The sequence below is a fragment of the Grammomys surdaster genome, unplaced genomic scaffold (assembly GCF_004785775.1).
Source record: "Grammomys surdaster isolate TR1022 unplaced genomic scaffold, NIH_TR_1.0 100, whole genome shotgun sequence".
Classification (NCBI taxonomy): Eukaryota; Metazoa; Chordata; class Mammalia; order Rodentia; family Muridae; genus Grammomys; species Grammomys surdaster.
In genome coordinates this window covers 8678532-8704582 of record NW_021604579.1, presented here as the reverse complement: position 1 = coordinate 8704582, position 26051 = coordinate 8678532, and the positions used below count along the sequence as shown (strand labels likewise).

The 26051-nt window shown below is 38.5% G+C and overlaps 1 protein-coding gene across 1 annotated transcript in view; it reads right to left on the bottom strand.

Annotated features, from left to right (window-relative positions):
- Positions 1–23424, bottom strand: part of Elavl4 (ELAV like RNA binding protein 4) — a 138437-nt gene extending 115013 nt beyond the window's left edge. The window contains exon 1 of the mRNA XM_028785520.1: positions 23316–23424. Coding sequence (XP_028641353.1) covers positions 23316–23333 — 18 coding nt within the window. The 5' untranslated portion in view covers positions 23334–23424. The remainder of the gene's footprint in view (positions 1–23315) is intronic.
- Positions 23425–26051: the final 2627 nt, after the last annotated feature.

The following is a 26051-nucleotide window of genomic DNA, read 5'->3' as shown; positions in this document are numbered from 1 at the left end:
ATTCCCTGGACTAGGTCCTTTTCATTCCCTGGACTAGGTCCTTTTCACTCCCTGGAACCCCTGATCCATAGTCACTACGTCTCAAACTAGTGGATGACTGTAAGTTAACATTTCATGTTAATGTTTTATATGATATATATATATATATATATATATATATATATATATATATATCTCCACGGAAAGGAAAGGAGTTGCTTTGTCCTTAATTCCTTTTTTCATAAATATTTTATGTATATTATTGACTTTGTACTGAAATAGTTCTGCAAAGCATTTTAGGTAGAATCCTTATTTAGCATCTTGCAGACCACAACATCCAGTAGTAATGATTTTTCACAAAAAGGGGAACATGGGTTTTTTGTTACTTTGTTTTTAAAAGATCAATAGAGCATTTGTGCCTGTGTTAAAGAATAAAATAGCTTTTGCTTCTTACTTAAGGTGTCTTTTTTAAATAATAAAGGAGAATATGTCAAATATCTTTGCTTCTATCCATATAACTTCTAGCTTTTTTTTTTTAAGTTTAAACATTCAGAGGAAGAAAAATGGCCAAAAGTCTAGTTGAAGACCAGCATTACATCCTATTTGGACTACCTACTATGAATGTATGGCAGAATGTCCCCGCCTTAGTAGATAAGTTCTCAATGCCATTGTTAGACGTTGTGAGAGATCCATGGGAGACTGTGTGTCTGGGCACAGGGTAAGTAAAATGCATAGGTAAGAGTATTTTCTTTTATTTTTAAAGGATTTATTTTATGTAAATGAGTACACTGTCACTGTCTTCAGACACACCAGAAGAAGGCATTTGATTTCATTACAGATGATTGTGAGCCACCATATGGTTGCTTGGAAATGAACTCAGGACCTCTGGAAGAGTCAGTACTCTTAACCACAAAGCCATCTCTCTATCCTCAGTAAAAGCATTTTCTATCTCACATCTCAAGAAACAGGTTAGCATACTCAGGGGAGATTTCAAAATGTCATCACTGCACTGACTGAGCAGATACCAAGCTGTACAAAGGTGAATGAGACTGATTTTCCCCCCAAGGAAGTCAGAGTCTGGCTGAAGAAATAGAAAAATTTAGAGCGATGACCATGCAGCACCAGCTCTAGAGTTCGATGACTTCAACTAATGTCCCAGCAACTTAACTCTCTAGCTGTGGTACTTTGGAAACATTCAAGAAAGACGGGCATCTTTGTTTCATAAAGTGGCAGAAGATGCAGCAAGGCTGCATGGACCAAGTATGCTCATCTCTGCTACAGAAGAAGCACAGAAGCACAAGGAGGCTCAGGTTCACACAGGGGATATAAGAAGTATTTGCCTGTTCAAACCACAGATTCTTTCTCTCACCACTGGCCTTTTCTGCCACAGTGATGAAAAAAAAGAAACTGAAGCTTGCTTGGGCTAAGATTAGGTTTTGTCCTTAGTCCTTTTTTTTTTTTTATTCACTTATTAATTCACTTCAGGACATCAGCTCATTTCTGTCTCACTCTAGAGTCTAGATTCTTAATCACTACACTCAAGGGCCTTCTCATGCTTATAAATGCAAAAGAAAAAAAGGAACAGAAGACAAGGAAAATTAATCATTAACATCACCAAGACACCCAAATCTTTACAAGTGTTTCAAATGATTTCCAAGTGATTTAATAGTGTTAATATAAATAGTCATAGGTGCCATTTGTTGACTATTTACTGGGTGCCAAACACTTTCTATGCATCTATATCAATTTATGTGAATGCCACTTGATGCAAACTGTTATTGCACACAGTCTCTCAACAATTTTACAACAACATTTATGTGGGAAGCAACTCCTTCTTCATACCCCTTCTCCACTTAAGGACCTTGTTCTGTAAACAAGCAGGCTGAAGCACAGAGGAGGAACTTGATCAGCTACATTAATAACAGGCCATTTGGCACTCTTGGTTTCTCTAGTTTGCTTATAGAGCCCATGAGGTTCCAGACAAAGCTCTTGGTGATCTTTTGGTATACTCAGACTCAGCTCTCATTTTATTTTCAACTTTTGCTTCTTTTCTCAAGGTCTCCAGCCAGTAATAAGCTTGCATCTAATAACTGCTACATAGACAATTTCTAGTATTCAGAGTGGACCTGATTTTGACTCTCAGTCTCTATAATAAGCATGTAATCCAATAAACTTTCATTGGCTAAATTGGTAAAAATAATTGGTGTGTAACTTAGGGAGAAAAGTTTGATTTAAGAACTCTATCCATCTTTTGTAGAATGGATTGTGTCATTTGCGAGCACTGTTGCAGGGTTGGGGATGCAAAGAAACCAAAGAGATGAGATCTCTTTCTTCATGGACTTCACTTTCAAGTGAGAGGAAAATGAACACATAACAGTGAACTGAAATGTTTGTAGAAGATCGTACTAAGTAGAGTGAAGAAACTGCAGCAGGATGGGGGGTATACACAAATAAGAGAGTGAGAGAAACAGTCTAGACCAGGGGTGAGAGGAGAGTAATAGCAGGGGTCCTTCAGACCAGTGCCTGAGCCAAGTGAAGGAGGAAGCCCACACGAGGGCCTGGAGGTAGAGTAGATGATGTCAAGGATTCAGCTGGGCATCCAAGAATAAGAGCAAAAGGGTCAGCTAGGTTGGAGGTGCTGAGCAAGAGTTGATGGTGATCCCACATTAGGTGTGAGAGGCAGGCTGGCTCAGACAATGCCAGATGTTGTGAGCCATGTTAGGAATGTAAACCTCAGCTGCTTCACTAACTGTCCTATGGCATTTGCAGTATTTATAGAGAAAGGCATCGGCCTAAAAGGTTATGTAACTTTTTCTGTCCTCTGAAACCTCACCACTTAACGGCAGGGTTTTCATGCTCCGCAGTCTTACTACCAAATGAAAGCACAGGCTAATTAAAAGAAAAATTTAAATGATGGGCAAGGGAGTCCTACAGAGGAGACCATGTGCCTCTTACCATAGTTCAGAATTGACTCTCAAATAGTGGTAAATGAGTAGGCGCCAAAGGAGAATTCAGGGAAGTAAATGCAGTCTTCAGCTCTCTCTGGCCTTTGTAATTTCATTGCTTCTTCTGAAACCCAGAGACACTGCTCAAGAACTACTGTCTCCTTCATTCCAGAAATGATGATTTAAAACCTGCACATGCTGTATCTAACACCATTAACTATGCTAAAAAGGCTCAGGAAAACAACAACTATTGCCTTGCAAGTGCAATGATGTTTAGTCATTCTAAGAAAATAATATTTTGCACTTAGCAAATGTGCCTAGGAGGAAAAAGGAATTGTGCTATTTCATAGATGGTATTAATAACTGACCCCCAAACAGAAAGGACTTGGGAATGTTTAAAATGCTGAGGCAATCATACAAACAACCTTTATCAAAAACTCAGAAGCTTAACTTACGCAAGAGTTTCAAAAGCAATCTAGTCACAAGGTGAGGAAGTCAAGCTACAGAGTTAGACTGACTGTGTTTAGAGGCTTGATCCATATCAAGTGAATTCACATAAAATGCTTAACATAATATTCTATACCTGAAAATGGAACTATCATTAGTGCCATTATTGTAGAAATAAGCTGCAGACCTTACCTTAAGGATTGTGAGATAAGCAACTATTCAGAAGAATACTAGTGAACAGAGAAGTCAAGAACAAACTCAAGGGTGTAGGGGAATCATGAGCATGTTTCTTAAAAATTCCTAACTGAGCTACATCTCTGGCTCAGAAGCTGGTAGGGAGCATAGCAAGGAAGGTTTATGACATGGTTGGTTACTGCTCTGAAGGAGTTTGCTGTAACTCCTTTCAGTCACACCTAGTGTTGGAGAAAATACCAGTGAAACTTCTGGATTAAAAGATTATACAACCCATTGATGGTAAGACTATTCCAGAAGCAATCAGACAATAAGCTAACTGTGAGAAGCAGCGGTCAGGGTATAAACAACAATAAGTAATCAGAGATAGGTACAACAGTGAGGGGGCAATGGCTAGAGAGATCTAGAAGAGCTTCATCACCAAGAGATAGGTCATAAGGTAGCCTACTCATCACAGTTGCTAGGTCTCCAACCATTCAGACCAGGCAGTCTCCTTATCTAGTAAAATGATGCTGGTGTTGAAGAAACTGAAATATGACATGGAGACATGTCAACAAAGCTTGCACTAAATAAAATCTGTTTCATAGAAGATAGGGAAATGTAGTGGAAAAAGATGAACTTAAGGGCACAAGTCCCTGTGATGATCCGTGAATTCATGGATAAATTACTTACTGTAAAATAAATAAATGGTGGTGAATGAGTAAAATAAATAGAAATTAGATTGTTATAACCTTTTAAAACTAGGTACAGTTCTATCACCAACAAAACCAATTTGATCCTAGGAAAAGAAAAATGCCTACAAAATGAAAGAAGGGTTGCTATTATTAACCCATTTCATCCAAGGATGGCAAAACAGAGTATTTCCTTTAAGGAGAAATACTTGTAGATTTCCATTTAAATCCATAGCCATCTCAGCCATATACTTTAAAGAAGATCCAAGGATTTCACACAACCAGACATGTGTGATATTCAGAAATGCAACTCCAAAATTAACTCATGATCACTGACTATATCTCAGGCAGTGTGACAGGCAAGAAGGATGACAACTATTATTTCACAGGTCATTAACCATGCTTTGTTAAATGATGTCACAAGTCACACTGTAGTATTAGACTGCATAGGCTTTTAGACTTTTGCCCTGAAACCTGGAGCCATTTTTTCCAGGCTGCTCCAACTTTCTCCTTCTTCTTATCTTTAATAGAAAAAGAACATCCAGAGTCGTACTACCCCCTCACCTACCATTAAACCAGTTACAGTGGACTGGTTTTCACTAAACACCCTGCTTGTTTTCACAGATCATGTCTAGTCTTTACTTCCAGGAAGGCCTTTGTTTCTCACTCACCACCTTCATATATACCTGGCTACCCACCGAAATAACCGCATCCATTTGTTCCCATTTCCCTACTACTATACTGTCAATGTTAACGATGACCAATGGAAGACAGTTGCTATTTATATCCCCTCCTGGAATGGAAACCTTATCTCCAGACTGACGGTACAAACTTCATACCACTTTGTAACCTTCTGACCATATTCTTCCTTCCAACATGGTAATATTTATACAGGTAAGTATGTCTTCTCCGTGATTGGGAAGTCTTTGAGGACTCATCTGCATTTCATTTTCATACCCTCTGGATACCTAAGGGAGAACATTTCTTGGTAAATGTCTATAGAGTGAATAAATGATATGGTCTCTTGGCTAAGGCTTGTTTAATAAATGATAAAATTTCATCCTTACCGATTCTTTAGCCTTTTTAATCTTGTCTTTATTTTGATCCTTAAGAACACAAACATATTTGGCCAGTAACATGGAAAAGCAAACTGTCATTTTAACCACACTACAGTTGCTCTTTAAAAAAGAACTAGTTACTTGGTCACCAAGCTTAAAGGTTGTTTTTCTTCCTAGCCATCAATCTCCTACTTGGTAGAGCTTTTGCAAAAAACCTGCCAGTTTCTTCAAGAGGAGCAGAGAGTGAATACTACCTTTAAAAAATGGTACACTCTTCCAGAGTGCATCAATCTCTGCTTGCTGTGGGTACAAGCTATTTTTATCAGGTGATACTGTGATATTCCTTTTCAACACATGATATTCACTCTTTCAAGCTGTTCGGCACTGTTCTATTTGGTTTCATGTTACATCAATGAGACAGTTTGAGGGAAAAGGAAAAATGGGACAGGCTATATTTAGTAGCATCACTAAAACCCTAAATAAAAAACTCTGAAATCTCCTAAGCTCCCTGGCTGCCCAATTTATATTCAGGACCCTACTTACCAGTCCACAATTAAGGCAAGTGAGAAAAGCCTTTGTTCAGAGAATATTTCCATGAGAATCTTAATAATAGCAAGGCATTTTTTCAGTGTCTCTAAAATATTTAGGGGCTAAAGAACACAGACCACTCAAATGATTATTCCGTGTACTTTGTATTTTTGCAGTATTTCAGGACACTAATCATCAGATTATTCTATAATTTCTATAAATTTAAAATTGTATATAAGAATTACACATCTGGCTAAGCATATTGACATACCAAAGTCAAAGTAGCTATGTGGTAACTATCAGACCAAGAAACTTATCTGCAGAAGACTTCAGGGAGTTTAGAATGTAATATCAATGTTCTTGCATATTGTAGAGCAAGAAAGCATAAAAATAAATAGCATACCACTTGAAGAGTCAGGAGAAAAGAAGGCTTACTCAAATGTTTTCAATCAATATAAGCTTAAAGATATGCCTAGGATAGCAACTAATATATTATAAAGGCCTTAATAACTCACAGTATCTTGTAGGACTTGGTAGCTACAAACCAAACAACTTTGTCATCTGAGACCATAATACAGATACCTGTTATTGAGGGAATGTAAGAGTGTTGAGGTAAATCAGCTATAAAACTGGCCACGATCTTCATCCTGCATTGTGTTCATGGCCCTCTGCAACATGACTGCATTTTTCATCTACCAAAAGTTGTGGTCTTTTACTTCATTCCCATTTTGGGACTGACCTTGTGGTGTCGTTTGGCCAGTGGATGATATAGAAACCTCACTAAGTCTGTTCTGTTTTACTTTCACTGTCTCTCGAAGCCCTGGGCAGAAGCTACCTTGTGAACAAGTCCTGGAGTGGGAAGGAAAGAAGGGAGAGAGGGAGAAAGGGAGGAAGGGAGGGAGAAAGGGGGAGGGAGGGAGGGAGGGAGGGAGGAAGGAAGGAAGGAAGGCAGGCAGTCGACACCCACACATGTGACAACATTTAAGATCAGCAGAGTTATCTGTATGCCCCAGAGCTTAGTGCTGGTGAGTGAATGGTTTATCTGACTGTATACTCAGGAGCAATAAGAAACACAGTTTAAAACTGCATCTTAGAAGGTTAGTTACACAGCACCTTGGCTACCTTGAGCTTATCCATGAGTCTGTAGCTGTGCTAAAAAGCCCTTTACATTCTTCCCTAACAATAATGTTTACGCAGTAAATATTATTATCTTCATCTTATCCTCATTCTGGAGTGCACAGAGGTTAGAGTAACCTGTTCTAGTGTTAGCTAACAAACTATGGGGCCAAAACTGAAATCCAGCATTTCAGCTTCCCAGAAATAGCAGTTAGTTTAAGAAAGAAGACATTTTCTTAATTCAGCAGATAAGGAGCATTTCCAGTCTTCTCTAGGACTGATACTTTTAACTTTCCCTATTCTTCCAGTTGTTTCAACTTAAAGGGCCTTTTCTATAAATAATTATAAGAGCAAATGTGACTTTATTTATTGGTGCATTATATCTTTTGGAACTTAAAATCATCTGAGTGTTACAATATGACCTGTGTCTCACAGAAGAAAAGAGAGCAAATCTCAGGGAGGTCAAGTGCCCCGACCTGTGCCCAACCCAACCTGTAAGGAAGTAGCTTCTCTGTGCTGCAGTATCAGATCTGATAACTCTAGAGGCTACACCCTGAGTGGCTCGATTTACATTCTGTGTGTTCTGTAAGGGTGAGTTTTCATCCAACTCAAGTTGAAGTCCCTCATGGCTCCTTGCAGCCTACTTGTTAGTCAAATGTTCTAGTCAGCAAACAGATAACAAATATCCTTTCTATCTCTAGGTGTGAAACTGGCCCTTGAAGTTTCAAAGAAGTTAAATCCAAATTCTCTGCCAGCAAATGACTTAAGTTATTGCAGATATAGGACTAACATACACAGAAAAGATAAAGAATACATAGACTTGTACCACACAGTGATGTTTTTGTCATTAGTGATGGGCCATATTTAAGGTGGTAGACTCCTATGATTACAGTGGAGCTGAAAAATTTTTATAGCTTAGTGTCAGTGTATCATTCATATATACATATGTGTGTAAAATATATATATACACACATACATACACACACACACACACACACACACACATATATATATATATATATATAGAGAGAGAGAGAGAGAGAGAGAGAGAGATAAACAAATGACTCTTGTTTGTAGTGACATTGATGTAAACAAACCTAGTATGCTCCTAGTCATACTTAAAAAAAAAACCCAGTGGAACATTTATATATAATATTTAGCAATGATGAACTGACTTTTGAACCTATGCTATCTTTTTTCATGTCATTCTAGAATCATTCCTAGAAGAAAAAACTTTCCTGCCAAACATTTTCCATGTTACACTAGAAGCAGGTTGGTGCTTACTGCAGTCCTTGGTTGTGTCCGGATGCCACATTAAGTGATTGACATATACCAGCTAGGTCAGTACAAGCATACTTGATGCTGACAGTGATGGAGCCACCTAAAAACACAATCCTTTAAGCATATCTCTGCCATTCATCAACACAGATCTCTGAAATAAAAAATGAACTGCAAGAGGCCATGACTAATTGCCAGGTGAATGGAATAAGCAGTTACATTCCTGAATTTGAGGGGGAAGTTAGGGAAACGTGGATTTGGATCTGTGTGGCAAGGATTTCCATGGGAAGGAATATGGGGGCTGCCTAGGGTAGAAGAGTTCCTGTGGGAACAGTCTTCTGTTGTTATAGGTATATGATTTTGTTATAGGTTGTCATGGTGATTGTATCTTAAAGACATCCATGAAGTAACTATTTAAATCTAGTATATTTTGATAAGGCCAATTCCTTATATATAGGCAAAAAGGATTCATCTGAAAGTCCCAACACACTTAAAAACTACATCCTAAAATTCTGAAGCAACCACCAGGTCATGCCAATCAACACATTAAAAAAAACAGACAGTTTTGCAGCAGTATCTTGGGGTCAGCACAAAGAAAAAGCACAGAAAAAAGAAATGCAAGCTATGCAGAATGTCAATCAAATATTAGAGACTGGTCTTGCAGCACTTGGAGGCCAGAGAAAAATTAGTGTGATTGCACTTTTAAAATTTCAATCAGCTTCATTTTTGGTTTATTTTCTTTCTATTTTCAACATGTAGGAAAGATCTCTCTGATCTGATAAACCTAACTTCCCAAAGGCTCCTCTTGCTACCCAAGTCTGCATCCCACAAGTCAGCATGCAGGGTCTGCAGCTCCTAGGCACATCCTTGTCATACCCTCTTGTCACCACTGACCTCTGTGACACATCTTAGAACGTTCTTTCTACTGGCCCTCTCACCTCTGTCAGTACTGTACTCACACCTGCGAATCCCACTTAGTTAATTTCTACGTTTTCTTTACCCTTTAGTATAAAAGTCATTTCAAGTTGAAAAGAGGAGCAACAGGAACTCTGGAAAGGGACTCTCACTATAACTGAGGAAAACAGTTAGTTGGTGACCTGACTTGAAAGGGAACAGTTATTCTAGTTACAATACAGCATTCTAATTGACACCCACACTGAGAAGTCTAAGGAAAGAAAGGTTACATGATGGAGAATAAAATAAGTATCACTAAGACTCAAGTCACAATGCCGTGGGGTCCCCATGAAAGCAGATACATAAAACCAAGTCTAACTAATGACTTTAAAGAAGAAAACACCTGAAACCAGGAGGTAGACAAGATGTCAACAAACCCCAAGTAGTAGGAATGAAAAAGAATCCACGCCTTTGTTAAGAGGATGGATGGTTAGCCCGAGAGATGAGTCCAGCAAAGTGTATCAGTACAAATACTGCTGTCCATACATCAGATGTGAAGGTAGCGGGCAGGTGACATTAACAAACCAACAGGTCACATCATGGAGGTTTTTCCAACACTGACAGTCACAAATAGAAAGGTGTGTAATGTGTAGTTTTAAAGACACAAACAGAAGAACTGTAGATGAGAGTCGGGAAATATAATAAAGGGAAGGAAATGCAAAAACGTAAGTAAAAGGACACATAATAACAATGTTTACTATTTACAAATGCTAATAATATGGTTTGTTTCAAAAACAACAAAAAAAGCCCTTTGAGGATACCCAAGGAAACCTTGGAAAGGAGCAGAATTGACAGCATGCCATTTGGTAAATAGGAGCACACATATACTGGAGTTAATGACAACCAAATAAAGAGACTGGACCTGGATTCGAAAACTGGGTCTTGAGGACATTCAGGATGCATTTGTTTAAGATGCAATAATTCTGCTAGAATGAAAGCTCCTTATTAAATATACTGTACCTTTTGTACATCACTACGTGAACACTACTCAGCACTGTGCTTGATACATAGAAGCCACTCCATAAATATGTTAGCAGACTTAATAAACAAGTATATGTATGCAGGTGTAGATATGGATAAAAATATCAGCTATATTGAAAATAAGATGAAAAGCATTTGCTAGTGTTTGAACCAAGATTTTAAAGGGGCAGGAAAACATCCCTGAAACCACGTCTGCCAATGATAGTGAGAAAGAGTCAGATGTTCTTAAGAGAAAGGTAAAAGCTATCTGTCCTCATCACCCTATCCTGTGCATTTGCTTTCAAAGCTCTTTCCTGTTCGTACTTTGGAGACTTGTAAGTTAGTATATAAATAGGCTAATTAAATAAGTGGTTTCCCTCCAAATACTTAAAAGAACACTTCCTAGGCTCCTTCACTTAGTCAGCATGTAACAGGCACTAGGCTCACAGATAGCCAAGAGAGAGGTGGGCAGACATCCACTAAGGTGGTGTGCTATGGCAAGTCCAGGGGTTTCTATGAAAATACAGAGCAGTCATACCCAGCTGACTTTTTAAAAGGCATCCCAGATGGGTGTGATGAAATCACTGATGGTGGGGGAAAGGAGGAGGAACAGTAAGAAGCCCATGCCAAGAATGGAGGAAATGAGAAATTACTCAAATTAGGTCCTTCTCCTCCAGGCTTTCAGGACACCCTCTCCACTGTTGCCCAGAGCACAAATTGAAACTGACTCCTTATCCTCCTTGGCTTCTCTAGACTGGGATCTTTGAGATCAGAAGCTATATATCATTATATAGATTCGAGCAGAGTTCCCAGAACAGAAAGGATACATAATTGGATGAATAAGAGTTTTAGAACAAGGAGGTAACATACCATTATAGTTAAGAACATATAAAGAATACTGAATCTGATTTGGCTACAAGGTCTCTACATTTGTAGCCTTGGTCTCAACTTTTACAAAATGAGTTAATAATGGTCTTTACCTTTGTCAGTAGAATCTTCCCAGAAATAGACTCTTGGACAGTTAGTAGTAAAAGAGATTTATTATTTTATTGAGAAAATACAGGGAATTTGGAATAGAAATGGAGAAGAGAAGTCTCAGACAACAACACAGATCATATGAAAGCATGGCCAATGGTGTGGAAAATTTTTCACGAGAGGAGTCCCTACACAAGGCAGAAATGGCCAGGACAGAGTATAACACACCCAAACCCTGCTTAGTCATTGGCTATGGCCACCCAATAAATGTAGCCTGCCCAGAGAGTAGTCCAGATGCCGCTGAAGATGCTCAAGCTAATATATACATATACACATACACATACACATACACATACACATACACATACACATACACATACATATACATACAATGAAACTAGTCACTATTCAGTGTTTGCCTAAAACTCAGAGTTTGAAACATAAAGTTGTACATAACTTTATGAATAAAACCAAACTATTATTTAAGATATCTTCTCCAGTACTTTCAGTCACTTAGATTGAGGCAGAGCCTCACATGGGCTCTGCTCCAAGCAATCTACATATCCTGCTGAACTTGGTCTTTTTGTTTGAGGATTGATATTACAATTTCAAGAGATACCAAGGGAGAGTGAGGGTTCTTCTGTATTGGGTGAACTTTTAATGCATAGCGTTGTTTTCTGCTGGTAATCAAATATGTTTATATTTCCCCTCTCCATCAAGAGAATCAGGAAATATTACCTTGAATGAGGTGTGTAAATCCTGTCTGAGTGCTCTAAGACAGAGTCTCTGCGAGAGCTGGGTGTAGTCATTCTCTGTAAGACAGAGCACGTATGAGGAAGGTGAGCTCCTGACTCACAAAGCATAGTGGGAGGAGGAGTTCACTGTGCCAAAGGAGCTCTGCACTCTGTTTGAGATGTAGCAAATGACAGTATGTTTGCGAGGGAGTACCCTGGCAGGTGAGATCAGAAGGTGGCAGTGTGGTAGTTAGGACCCCATCTTGTACATTCTTAGTGAAAGACTGCAGACTGGCCTCCACATACTAACTGTGCAGACCAGCCTCCACATGGTTAATAGTGTCAGCTTCTGCTTTACAAAGTCCTTAGCCTTAGCTCTGGATCTTGATCCTGAATCCACCCATAAGCACCTCATGGCTTAGTTGTAAAGGGCAACACTGCTTGAGATTCCTGAGTGGGACACACGGCCACACCTGCTCTTCTTAATTACATATAGCGAGAAAGCAGGTCAACTTCTATTGTCAGTCAAGTTTTTGAAGTAGGTCAGGTGACGAAAAGACATTCTTTGGTGACACATGAAAAGGGCAGACCAAACTCTCCTCAGAATGCCAAAATTCTAGGATCTATATAAAGAGATTTGAAAATGTATTCTTTCTTTTTTTTAACTGATGGAGTGTACTCTTTTAAAACTTGAGGTGAAATTTACATTGCCTAAAGTTAATCATTTTCAAGTGAACAGTTCAGAGGCAGTGGCATGTTCATGTCATTGCGCAGTCACCATCTTTATCTAGTTCCAAAACACTTGCTTCATTCCAAAGTAAAACCACTTACTCACTAAGCACTTTCTCCCAATTCTTTCTTCTCTCCCCCATGGCAAAACCCACCTTCTGGTTGTCTGATTTATCTGATCCAGGTACCAGATGCCTCAGAAATGGTCACATATAATCTGTGACTCTTTCTATCTAGCTTTTGTCACTTTGTATGCCTTGGAGATTCATCCCTGCCATAGAACACATCAGAACTCCATTCCTTTTGTCACCGAGGAATACTATATTACATGCTTGTACCACAATTTGTTTATCTAGTCATCCACTGATAGTCATTTGGGGTGTTTCGAATCTGCAAGTCGTGCTGCTATGAACATGTGTGAACATGAACTCAAATAACTGTGGTCCATTCTTTTGAATATATACCTCGGAAGAGGACCATGAACATCAGATGATAATGTTGTATTTATGCTTTGAGGAGCTGACAGACTGATTAATCTGGCTGCACTACACGAAGGCTTCCACATCACCGATACTTGTTTTCATTTGTTCAGTTTTAAAAATTATTACAGCCCCACTGGTGGATATGAATTTATATATCACTATAGCTTTGATTTGAATTTCCCTATGATTAATGGCATTGAATATTTTCTAATGCCTTTTTGGGTATTTTTTTTTAAATAACGAACATAGATATAAATTTAAGCTAAAATTCAGTTGCATGAGAGGCTTCCAAATACAAATAATTCAATTAACAGGGCAGCTGGGGCAATACTTTCTATGAACTTTACTGTGTTCATACATATAAGCACAACTTATTCCTAAGTTTTCTTTCAGTTTGTTTTCCCACTGGTGACTGAAAAACACATATACATTTCATAAATGTTATCTGAGAAGCAGAGAAATATAATGCATAAGAAAAGGTAGGTTCCACAAGGGCAAGGCCAATAACTACAGGAATAAGATTCGCTATATGGACCAAAAATAGAACTGCAGATAGGAAGGAAGGCAGAAGAATGGATCTAGGATAATTCTTTGAGATTCCTCTGCCTAGGGCTGGGTGAACAGTGATGAGATTAGCCAGGATATTGAACTCAGAGACAAGAACATGGTGATAAAGGAATTGACTCAGAATTATTAATTCAGAGTTTCATTTTTACTTTGTAAAAAATTCTTTCATTTTTATGCATCTTTTGTAACACCCTTCCTATGTGAAAAATTGTAAGAGAAAAAAAATGAAAAGGTGACACGCAAACAAAAGTTGCTGCTTACGAGCATTTCTCCAGTTTCAGTGTTCTGGCTTTTCTTCTTTTATGCTCTATCTTGGCCTTATCTCTGCTGCATATCAGTTCAGTACTGTCTGGTTTTCTGTGGTTATGAAGACAGTGCTTATCGCTGCTAATCTCAATTTGGTTGGCAAATAAGCTTGTTCTCTGGCTTACAATTTAGAGCACGCTGTCCACTGAGCAGAATTCACCATGGAGGCAGACTGTGGTGCACTGTGCCTCTTATTTAACATCACTTTGTGATTAGGGGGAAAAATTACTGACTTGTTCTTTACTCTGAATTCTCTCCCTTTGCATCCTTTGATTCTTCCATTTCAAACATTAGCAAAGAAAATTAAGCTTACTTCAATTTGGTAAACTGTGTTGGTCCTACTTATCTCTTTAAATTAATTATAATACTATACCTCTGCATCATTACACGGCTAAGGAATAAATCGTATTTTCAAAGGTGAGAGAGTTATATCAATGTCTAAGAATATTCCACATATTCACAGGTTTCTTAACCTCTGTTCTTTTGTCACAATGCCCTTAAACAACATAATAATCCTATCCAAGATAGTGAGCTGTTTATTTCTTTTTTTTGTTGTTGTTATTTTTGTCTTTGGTTTGTTAATGCAAACCTAGACATACTTTGGAAGAGGGAACCTTAACTGAGAAAATTCCTCTGTAAGATCGGCCTATAGGCAGGTAGGTGGGTGTCTTTTCTTAATTAATGAGGGCCCAAGCACACTGGAGGTGGTAGCACTCCTAGGCAGGTGGTCTTGGGGTACATAAGAAGGTAAACTGAGCACATTAAGGGGAGCAAGACAGTAAGCAGCTCCCCTTGGCTTTAACTTCAGCTCCTGCCTCCACGTTCTTTCCTTGAGTTCCATCCGAGATTCTTCTGTGACTCAAGGTATGTAAATCAAATAAACCCTCTCTTCCCCAAGTTGGTTTTGGTCATGGTATTTTATCATATCGACAGAAGCCCTAGCTAAGACACGCATTATTGTGGTTGTCGGTCATGCTCCTGTCAAAAGTCACCATCTGATGAGACACAGAAACTCTTCCTAGGATACAAACTTGAAGCATGACTTTTGTTAATATAGTCATGAACCAGACACTGACAGAATGTTAATTACAATGACCCAATTAAGACCCTGAAAATAGCTGCTTTCTAGGTGATCTTCTTTTAAAAACGAATGCCTTGAGATCTGAAAGAATATTATCATCAGACACATGGAGGTAAGGGGAGGTCAAATTTAAGAAGCAATAAAATTTCTTCTCTAACAGCAGCAGAGCAAGAAAATACAAAGAAGCTACAGGGTAGGCAAGAGACCAGAGTTGTAGGCAAGAGACCAGAGTTGCACCGAGTTCTAGTCTGCCCTTCAGTAACCAACACACGCCTCCACGGCATAGGCTCTTACATAAAGCACTACATTACATTTTAAAAATGCCTTCTCTGGCATTTTTAAATAAATATTTTTTATTTATTATTATTATTTTAATTATTTTTATTTATTTAAATAAATAAATAATTTATTTTTAAATAAATCCTTGATTTTAATTAAAATCAGTAAAACAAAACAAAAAAAAACCCAAAAACAACTTTAATACTTTTTGTTTAGGCTTTGATTGACTCATACTGACACCTTTGGTCAATAAATAATTTATTAACTATGCACTAACTAAAGTCTAGGACCTAGTACAGGACCGGGGATCTGGGACTCTAGGGAATACAATGACAAATAAGAACTAGTTTCTGTCCTCATGGAGTTGAGTACCTTTCTCCATCTCTGTCAACTCTGCTTACGGGGCCCAAAAGGGTTCATGTAGTATTTTCAACAGAACCACTGTAGATAAGTAGTTTTCTTTAATAGACAGTAAGGCTAAGAGCAAGGGTAAGATATTATAGGTAGAAAGTGGTAATTTTAAAAGGACAAAAGCAGATATAAAGAATGTTTGTAAACTGCAAATAATTTAACATTGGAAGTATAGGATTTGAATGGGAGAAAGTGGCATGCCAGAAGGTTAATTTAAGGGTTGAAGATGGATGAATAAACCTGGGCATCATATTGTGGATAGTGTGTGGTGCAGAGAAATAAAGAGGTCAGATCTATGTTTTTAGGGATAGGACTTACTATTTGTGATCAAAGAGAAGGGAAGGGACTTGAAAGTAGTACACAGTAAAGAGGATTTTGTGGTAGAGCAGCAGTGGGATTTTAAAAAGGAAACTCAAAGATCATTTACTATTCAGTGTATCTACTATTCTGTGAACAACTAAAAGCAGCGGTCTAAATGAGTCCTAATTTTGCCTCCCTACTTCTCTTTGGAGTGATGAGATGCTTCATTTGGGGTGATGTGGTAAATGACATCGATAAAGAGTCCTACTCTTTACAAAAGGGGCTTCTAAAACGAAAAATACATATAAATAATAGTTTACGGTTAATATGCTTTTATATACGATATAAAATAACATACTTTTGAGACAAGGGTAGCAAGCGTTTGATTTTCAATAGTATCTACCAGTTGGTTCAGGTTTTTCTGTGGAATATTCAAAATTGATTATGACTATGAGTCACAAAAACAGGATTCAAGCTCTTACCCTGTCATTTACTGCACGTCAATGCTTGGGCAAATCACCCAACTTCTCTACGTTGTCATTTTAAGAAGCTATGTGTTAGGATTTCAACAATAAACAGAAGGCACATTCCCAGAGTGTCTTTGAATAAAATTTAGTGAGGAACAATCGTAAAGGGTTGGATATGGTCATTGGGGATGGGGACAGGGGGAGACAATACTATCCCTAGACCTTGAACAATGCCAAAGAGAAAAAGCTATAGCTATAGATTGGACAGGGGTGTGGCTCTATACAACTCATTAACCAGAAGCCAACAGGAGGGAGCTCATCCTACCTCTTTCAACAAATATTTTTCTTATATTTCATATATTCTCAACAGTGTATAGGCTGAATCTTTCTAGAAGCAAGAGAACACAAGAGCTCAACGGCAGTCCATGAAGGTCTATGAGTAAAAAAGAAAACTGAGATAAGGTCTTGTGGGCAAATGGAATATACTATGCCCCAAACAGAATGACTGTCCACCTTTCTCTCACATAGATTTGTTAAGAGGCTCAAGCAAAGTAACATGTAAAAATATATTACAATTTTTTTTAAAATGTGCCAATATAAGCATTGTGAGATCTACAAGAAGCAATAACAAGTAACGATACAAGACTCTTAAAGCTGACAGATGTCAATCTTTCAGAATAAGTGTTTCTTTTTTTAAAATTATTTTTCCTTCTGGTCAAAAATTAAAATCTAAGGACAATACTGAAACAGAAAAGGAAAATCTCCAGTACCAAATAGTTTGAGTCTAAGTGAAAAAGTAGTTCCCCTAATGTAGTAGAAGTAACAGGCTAGGCAGGAACCAGAAGTCTCTTTGTTTTGTGATCTAGAACAAGCTTTTCCTATAAACACCATTTTACTTGCAAAAAACTTTTAACAATCATTGGCAGAGAATAATGTTCTTAGCACATAAGCTAAGTATCTATTTAGTTTTTGATAGACAATATTTTTGGGGAATTTTTACTCAGCACACAAGCCCTATAATGAAATTCAGAATCATGTATTACCTTCATGCTCACTCCCTTTAGTCACACTGTTTGCCTTGCTGTTCCTGGGACCACTGCTGTCTAAAAGCGTTAGCTTTGGATATCCCCTCCGCTTGTTTCAGAGATCCAGCCACCCAGTTAAGTCTCTCACCCTCATTAAATCCTGTTTAAATGTCACTGTCTCGATGAGGTCTACTCCATTCAGGACTGAAATTTCCTGTTAAGCGTCCCTAACTCTCTTGTCCTAGTCCGCTTCTTTCCTCCATTGCATTTGTAATTTTCTAACATGCCATGCACTGTACTTCATCATTACGGTTATTTTTAAGGTTTAGTTTCCTTTCCCCCTAGGTCACAGGGATAGCTGAGTTTTGGGTAAGCTCCTTAAGTCAGGCCTGACCCACACTAGGCACTCAGCAAATACTCAGTTGGTTCAATCAATCCATCATTTAGTCAGTTATATAAAGTGGCCTCAGGAGGCTCAAGGACTTTAGCAAGTTTGTATCAATGTAAATTTCCAAGACCCCCCAAAGGAAAGTTATTTTGATGTTATATTCTGAATCTCATAGCCTCATCTAAGCTTTAATTTATTCCTAAATTTTACTTATAGGTGAAACTTCATGTGAAGATTAATCCATATTTTAATTGCATGCAAAAGCACCACTATTCTATTAAAGGAAACATGAGATTAAGCATAGATTAGTACTATAGATCATAAGAGTTTGCAACAGGAACTGGAAAGATGGCTCAGAAATTAAGAGCATTTTCTGCTTTTCCAGAGGACCAGGGTCGAAGTCCTTGTACTCACCTGGCAACTTACAACTCTCTGTAACTTCAGTTTCAGAGGAGCTGACACCATCTTTTGGCCTCTGAAGGTAAAGGCATTCAAATATTGCACAGACATAAATATGTGGGCAAGACACACACACACACACACACATAATAAACTTAATTAAAAATTAATAAGAAGTTGCAATGAAAATACTTTGGATAACTGCGAACTATATCATTATACTAGTAAAATGTAAGGATTCTTCCAGCAACTAGGTACTATGTGGCAGCTACAATGTCAACACTAGCCACTTTGACAGTGGCTCAGAGTCTGTGCCAATGAACTCAAACTGGTTATAACATACATAAATGCATTTGCGGACCATTTCTGCCAAAGCAACAGAAGTTTATAGTTCTACATTTTTCTTAAACAAAATATTATGTTCTGATGCATAAACATGTTGAGTAAAGATGTATTTCAAACTGTAGGCAGTTTAGGTGTTTCTGAAAAAAACCATTGTGAGGCTGCTTTGAGTGAACAAAGGTGGTTTGTATACCAAGCTGTGTTCATAAACTCTTGGCTTGGACTAGGGAAAAAAAAAACACTGAAGGATTAACATTATTATTTTGTTGCAGAGAGAAATAGAAAGTCAAATTAAGAGCTCCCAAGACAACTTGATATAAAAGTATCAAAAGGCTTCTTTCTAAAAAGTCTAACTTTCTACTTGTCACTACATGGCCAGAAAGATTATGAAATAACTGCATAGCCATCTTTTTCTGTCAATGAAAGACATTATTATTAGTGGACTTTGTTATAGACTGAACTCAGATTGGACAATGGCTTTAACTCTGTTTCACTTGTAATTAGTGTCCCATATAAAATATATGTGTAGTGTGAGTGTGTGTGTGTGTGTGTGTGTGTCTATGTGAGAGCGTGGCTATGCACTTTCTGGCACATGATAAATGTTTTAGAGTTTCTCACTAGCAAAAACTGCAACATTTAAATTAAAATGGAAGTGTTTCAAAACTAGAATCAATATGTGGTCTATTTTGTATATTACATACTAAACTATTTCAAAAGAGGCAATTTAGCTTTTTTTTTAAGTAAATACTTGTATCATGTGTAATAGGAAACTGTGTCCCTCAGAAATCACATATAGAATGAATATAACCTCCAGTCACTTAGAATGTGACTGGATTTTGAAATAACAGCCTTCAAAGAGATCAAAAGAAGAAATGAGTCATATTATGTGATCCCTAATCAGAGAAGATGTTTTTCTTTAAAACGGTGGAGATTAGATACAGGAAGAAGTAAGACTTACAGAGAGATAAAGAAGATGATCAACCATAGTCCTAGGAAAGAAGTCCCCTAAAAACTTTGCTAACACCACGATCTTGAACTTCTGGCAGTGAGAACCATGTGGAGATGAATTGCTGACTTAAGCCACCCATTGTATGGTATTTGTTATGGCACCAAGGGACCTTAGTCCATTCAGAGGATGATGAAGGCAATCCTAAAACTTCAGTTCCTAATTCTAAATCACACATATCAATGATAGTGGGTGTCGCAGTTATAAAACACAATAGTAGGTATGATTCTACAGTGAGTCAAATGTCCCGATCCTGAGGCTTGCTTTTTAATAAACCAATGTTTATATTGTAAAACCTATACTTTTTCTAGAACACACTACTATTCAATAATTTCCACCTTACATAGTTGTAATTATGATTAAACCATTTTGAAGAATAGAGAAATTTCCAAAATTGTCAGTAACTTCTGAGTACTTAGTGACTTTATTTATTGCTTCTAAGATATAATTTCTCAAATCTTATATTTCTTATTTGTTCACATCTTATTTCCACTGTATAGTTCCTAGCCACTGAACCATTTCTCCACCCCTACCTTACCCCCCTTCTACCATTTACCTTGTGTTATAGTCTTTCTAGCAAAACTTCTGCTCTGGGCTGAGAAATTAGGATAATAAATATATTGTAGTTTTTGCCTGTATTCCCAAGAGTTAACATTCAAAGTTTATGACAATTATGTTTAGATAAACGAGATTTACTTCAAACATTTTACTGATAAATCTTGGCTGGTCTCTACCTCAAAAGCTTTTCAAAATATCATTTTGGAGAGCTGACACTAAAATCAACCTGCTGTTAAGAAGCCCAGGTTTATAATGTATCTATATATATTTATTTCTGATCTTCTAAAGAAGAAAATACAAATATATAAAATTTAATAACTGGCATGTATCAACAGTTACTATGTTCTGGGGCAAAAGCACTTTAACATATCTCATTAGCTGTAAACAAAGCAAAGAATTTCTTGAAAACAGGGAATGGGGTGCACAGTTCCTGATTTTGGACTCTATGTCTCTGGACACATATGCTATGCAAACAAGGTCTACTAGATATAAAAACTTTACTGTGGTTTTAAGAAGGCTCCTCACAAAGGATGATATGTAAGCTCCAAGCTAAACATAATCACAAGTGAAACAACCATTCTTCTCCACACAGCATCATTCTCCTCTGAATGATGAAACATCAGTGCTCCTCTCCCTACAGCTCCAGACAAACTCAGAAGGAAAAGCCTTAAAGGTGAGGAAACTCTGGGAGTTAGTCACTAACTTGTACAGAAGTCTCTCCCAAAGACATCATCCACTTTATCTGGAGGTTAATTTATTTTTACTTTTGTTTTTGAGATACAATCAAATTCACAGATCTTAATTCTAAATCTGATAAGCTTTGACAAAGACACACCACTGTACTCATCATTCTAATCAAGATGGTGTATTTTTCAATCACCTCAGTGATTTCCTTTGTATCCCTTTCAAATTTAATTCTCCTCAACTATACATGTACATATGTGTGTATATATGCACATTTATTTATTCATTTATTTGAGACAGGATCTGGCTATACAGCCAAGGCTGATCTTGAACTCTCGGCCTCTGCAGTGGATCGATATTTTTAAATAGCCAGTAGCAGTGAGAACAAATAACGACTATGATAGAAACAGTTAGTTTCCATGTAGTGGCTGCTGCACATGTATGTGTTTTATTTAATTCTCATATCAACTTTGTAAGATTTGTGTTTTACCCAACCTTGTATCCCAGTCTATGAATAGACTATTGGGGGGGGGACCAAAATACTAATTATACAAAGTCATATAACCACTGAGCGATGGATGGTATTAGACCTGAACCAAGAATGTAAGAATACCTTATTCAAATGTATAGCCTATATATAAATGTCACGGGGCAGTCCTAGTGCTTGTAATCTAGAGATTACAAACCAACACTGGATTGTGGGTCAGACTGGGTGAGGACACTGGTCTCAAAACCAAATAATCCAACAAACAAACTATACACAGAGCTGGAGTTGAATTAGCTGAGTGGTTGGCAGAGTGCTTGTCTAACACTGAATGATGTAGTAGCTTTAAACCCCAGTACTGCAAACACACACTCCTAAGGAATCTCGGTTAGCCCCAAACACACACTAAATAGAGGAATTAAAGGCCAACTGATCTAACTCATAACCCTACCTTAACTAAAACCCACACCAGAGTACCTTATCTTAACAAGCAAGCAGAGGTTTTCAGCTAATACGAAAGGTAACTAAAGAGGATTACTTAGGAGTTCTTTGAATGAAAGCCTGCATGTAAATCCCTGGTATGTTTCTTGAGTAGTTAGGAAATGGGGGGAAATCCTGTAGAGAGGTAGGTGGGTCACAACCTTCTCAGCCCCAAGGGATTTTGTTAAGTGCTTTGAAAACTATGTAGGAGGAGTTCATCCACAGTGTCACAGGCCACCCTGCCAGAGAGTCATCAGGTATGGTGCTGGGAGCTTTATATTGCCATTTTGCTAAGGAAGCAGGGAGGGAACATCTGTATTGAACCTTTTGATTCCTGGTTACATTAATTTTATTCAGTGTTTTAAATTCAACCCACTCACATTTACAAAACACTTCACACAGACTACTTCCTCATGAATGGAGCTCCATTCACATCTCACCTAAAACATCAAACTTATTCTGAAATGACTGAGGTTAAAGCTTGTTCAGTGTCAATTTGCAAGTATTATAAAATATGAAAAAACAGGCAGATGAATTCAGGAGGGTAATTCGAGGGCAATGCTTTACAAAAAACAAGGCAGCTAGGATAAGGAACTCCAGGGCTTCTAGGAACCCATCCTGCTCCTGACAAACCATTGTGGGGGCGGGCATTTAATCCCTTAGAGGGAAGATTTTATGAGAATTATTGCCCATGAGCAGTATCTGCTAACAGTTTGGGAATCGATATGATTCATCATCCCCCCCAACCCCAACCTGGAGCTGTTTTCTAGAAGTGTCCCCATTACCCCCGCTTCCCCCCCCCCGCCCCCCGTGGCCTTCCCAAGTCTCTTAATATATGTTGGAGGAGGGGAAGCTGTGTCGCTTTAACAGGTTCACGGCTTCAGAGCCCGTATTTACTAAATCTTAAATGTCTGACAACCTTCAGTCCAAAGAAAGACAATTACAACACACGGATACCCTACCCAACACCTGAGCCTCTTCCCTCCTTAAACGGAGCACTGCATGGGACAACAGAGGTGCCGACTCCGTCTTATCTAGAAACACAAATCCCGGGTTTGCAATCGGGAAGGGCACTCAGAGGGTGCACGCCTCCCTGCGCGACAATTAAGAGTCACAAAGGCTGAGAGCCCCCTGAGAACCCGCGCTCGTGCGCCCTGCACCTTGGGGCCGGACTTTTCGGCGCCATCAGTTCAGCAAAGCCACCCAGAGGCGGGGGAGTGGCGCGAGTCGCCGCCGGGTTGCCAGACTGGGGACCAGGGGAGGAGAGGCACCCACTCAAATTTCAGTGGTTCTCCCAGGTAGAAGTCGCGGGGGACACTGAGGGCATGGCCTGGAGCCCCTCGGAGGGGACTTGGAAGATCGTTCCGGGACCGGCCAGGGACGCACGGTCCACAGGCCGGTGGCGACCACGTGGCCGGCGGGCGCCAGCGCTGGTGACGGCGGGTGGGCGGGGCGTTGGGGGCGCGCTGCAGGCGCTCAGGCGCCGCTACCTGGTTCTGGAGCCGCATCTTCGGGGAGGCGGGGTCCGGGGGTGGCGGTGGAGGCCCGGGCTGGCACGGTGGGCTCGAGGACGCCGGAGGAGTCGCTTCACACTGGGTCCCGCGCTGCACACTCGTCGCCCGCTACGCCATCCCCGCCGCCGCCTCTAGGGGGCGCTGGACGTGGAGTCGGAAGACCCATCCTGAGACCCATGTTCCCTTCAAGGGGTTGGGCTTGGAGGGTACTTGTGCTTAGAAAGCTAAAGGAACAATTTTTCAAAACTGCAGCTATGCTGTTTGTGAGAGTTTTAAGCGCGATACTTTTTTCACGGCTCAAGTACGTCAACACAACTTTGGCAAGACTGACAGACCTTCTCTCTGACAGGGAATGTAAGATTGGGAGTAGATGCTTCAAGCTATGTTAGCTGTGTTAAGATACTGTCTGTCCAAGTAAAGTGGAGAATGGGAATGACTGGCATAAGTATCACGCTCCCACCCCCTCCACCACCACCACACATACACATACAAATAAAATGACCAAGACTTTTGTGCACTGTGATTTTAAGTAAAGATGTTTGCTAGCAACCCTTCAGTTATTCTGTGGCCTCCTAGACCGTATCAGAGGTTTGAATAATCCAGTATTACTAGCCCTGTGATAGGTAAGAGGATGGATGTCAAATTTGTGAAAGGGGCTTTTTTGATCCTTCCTGATTTTTTAAAAATTATCACTCCCAGGATTCAGACATTCATTCACTCTTGGTTTATTAAAAATGCCCACTATTTCCTGAGGAAAAGTACAGGAAACAAAAGCAAAACAAAAAATCCAAACCCTAATTCAATTCTTAGTCACACACAAATTAAGGTGAAAGAAAAAAAAGTACGTGGGAGAAAGAGTAGTTGGGCTAAAGTAAACTCAGTGTGAAAATAGAATAGAACACTGACCTTTATAGATAGATGACTCTCTGAAGCTGAGATACCTACTCTGAGCCGCAAGGGATTCTGGGAAAAAACTCTTATTTGTTTTACAAGTCTCGGTATTTTCACATTTCCCTTATTTTGAGGAGTTTTACCTTTAAACAACCCCCCCCCATTGACTACATTGTGTTAAAAATGTGACTACATTGTAAAAGGAGTACGGAGTAACAATAAAACAAATTTGGTCTCATAACACTTATTAAAATTGGATTAGCTGTATTTTCCTTCATATTTCATCCAGTTCAAGATTTAAATGATTACACGTAAAGCTGAGTGAGCACTGCTAATTGTAAGAGCTGTTTTCTAAAGCAAGAATGTTGTTCATTAAGCAAGTAGGAATATACCAACTCAGAAATCTGCTAGTGGATATCCTTTTGATTTGTAATTTACATTTTTATAAATTTGAGGAAATAAACATTAATGTACTCAATGATTGACCCTGTTATTGCTTACTGCCATAATCTTTGAAATATGGAAAGAACACTATGAAAGACTGAATAGTCAACGAAAAGAGATTTATCATCCACACAATGGAATATTCTAGAGATATTAAAGATGAGACAGTTAGTGAACATTTATCAACATGGAAAGATGTTTTCAGTATATTTTATAGTAAGGAAATTCAGATAAAAAATGCATTCTTTATAGGATTCCCTATTTGAAAGAGTACTGGTTATTTTGGAAGGTGGAATTATGAATGATTTTTAATTTTTCTCTTTTACTTATCCATACTAATTTTAAAGAAAATTTATAAATGTTAAGTATCTATTTAGAACTAACATAATCTTGTCTTGATGTATCACTGATGATTATAAAAATTACTATAATGAACAAGCCTCTTGGCAAGCTACAGGTAAAACCTTGGTGCCATTTAAAATGGAAAAGAGCATGGTTTCAGGAAGGTGCCCTGGTTAGGGCGTCAAGCAGACATAGGTTAAAATCTAAGCTATGTCCTCTTTAGAGCATATCATCTGGAACAAGCTGTTTTTTCTAAAGCCTAATACTAGTAGTCATATTAATAGTAATAGTGAACATTAGCTAAGAATTCACCTTGTGTCATTGACAATGCTAAGCACACTGTACCATCTCATTCCAGCCAATGAGAAAATGCTCTTAAGGAGGAACGTTAAATAACTTGCCTAAGTTTACCCATAAACATAAATACTTCTGTGTGACTTTGAGGATTAAGCACAAGAGGACAATTTTAAGCACTTTCAAACTGCCAGGTATAGATAAGAAGCAGTCGTAGTAGTAAGTAGTCTGCGTAACATTTTTATTACTCAAATCATCTCTCTCTTCAGGGAATTTGGTTTGACCATTTGGTGTGGGAGGTAAGTGCCTGGCTCTAAAGTCAGTCTTGGTTTGAGTTCAAACTCTGGCTCTGGTACAACTGTAGTTTGGGGTAAGCTTTATAAGCTTTCCTTGTGCCCCAGTTTTCTACATAAAAGGACATCAAAACAAGTTCCGAGGATTTAATGAGTTAATACACAGAAAATAGGAAGAATAAGTATCCACTATACTTAAGTTCTAAGGTTATTTCAAGTTTAGAATTTTAAACTTCTAGTCATCGTCTAACAAAGATTTTAGTGCATCCTTCCTTGTGGATATATAAGCACACTGTTTCCACATAAAAGAAAGCATGGCATTTACATGTCATGTTACTAACCAGAAGTTAAATCAAGACACAGGAAGTACAAAGACTGCTAATCACTTCAGTCATAATTTTGCCAGAATCCACACCATTGTGAATTCTTCAAAATACAGATAGACTAT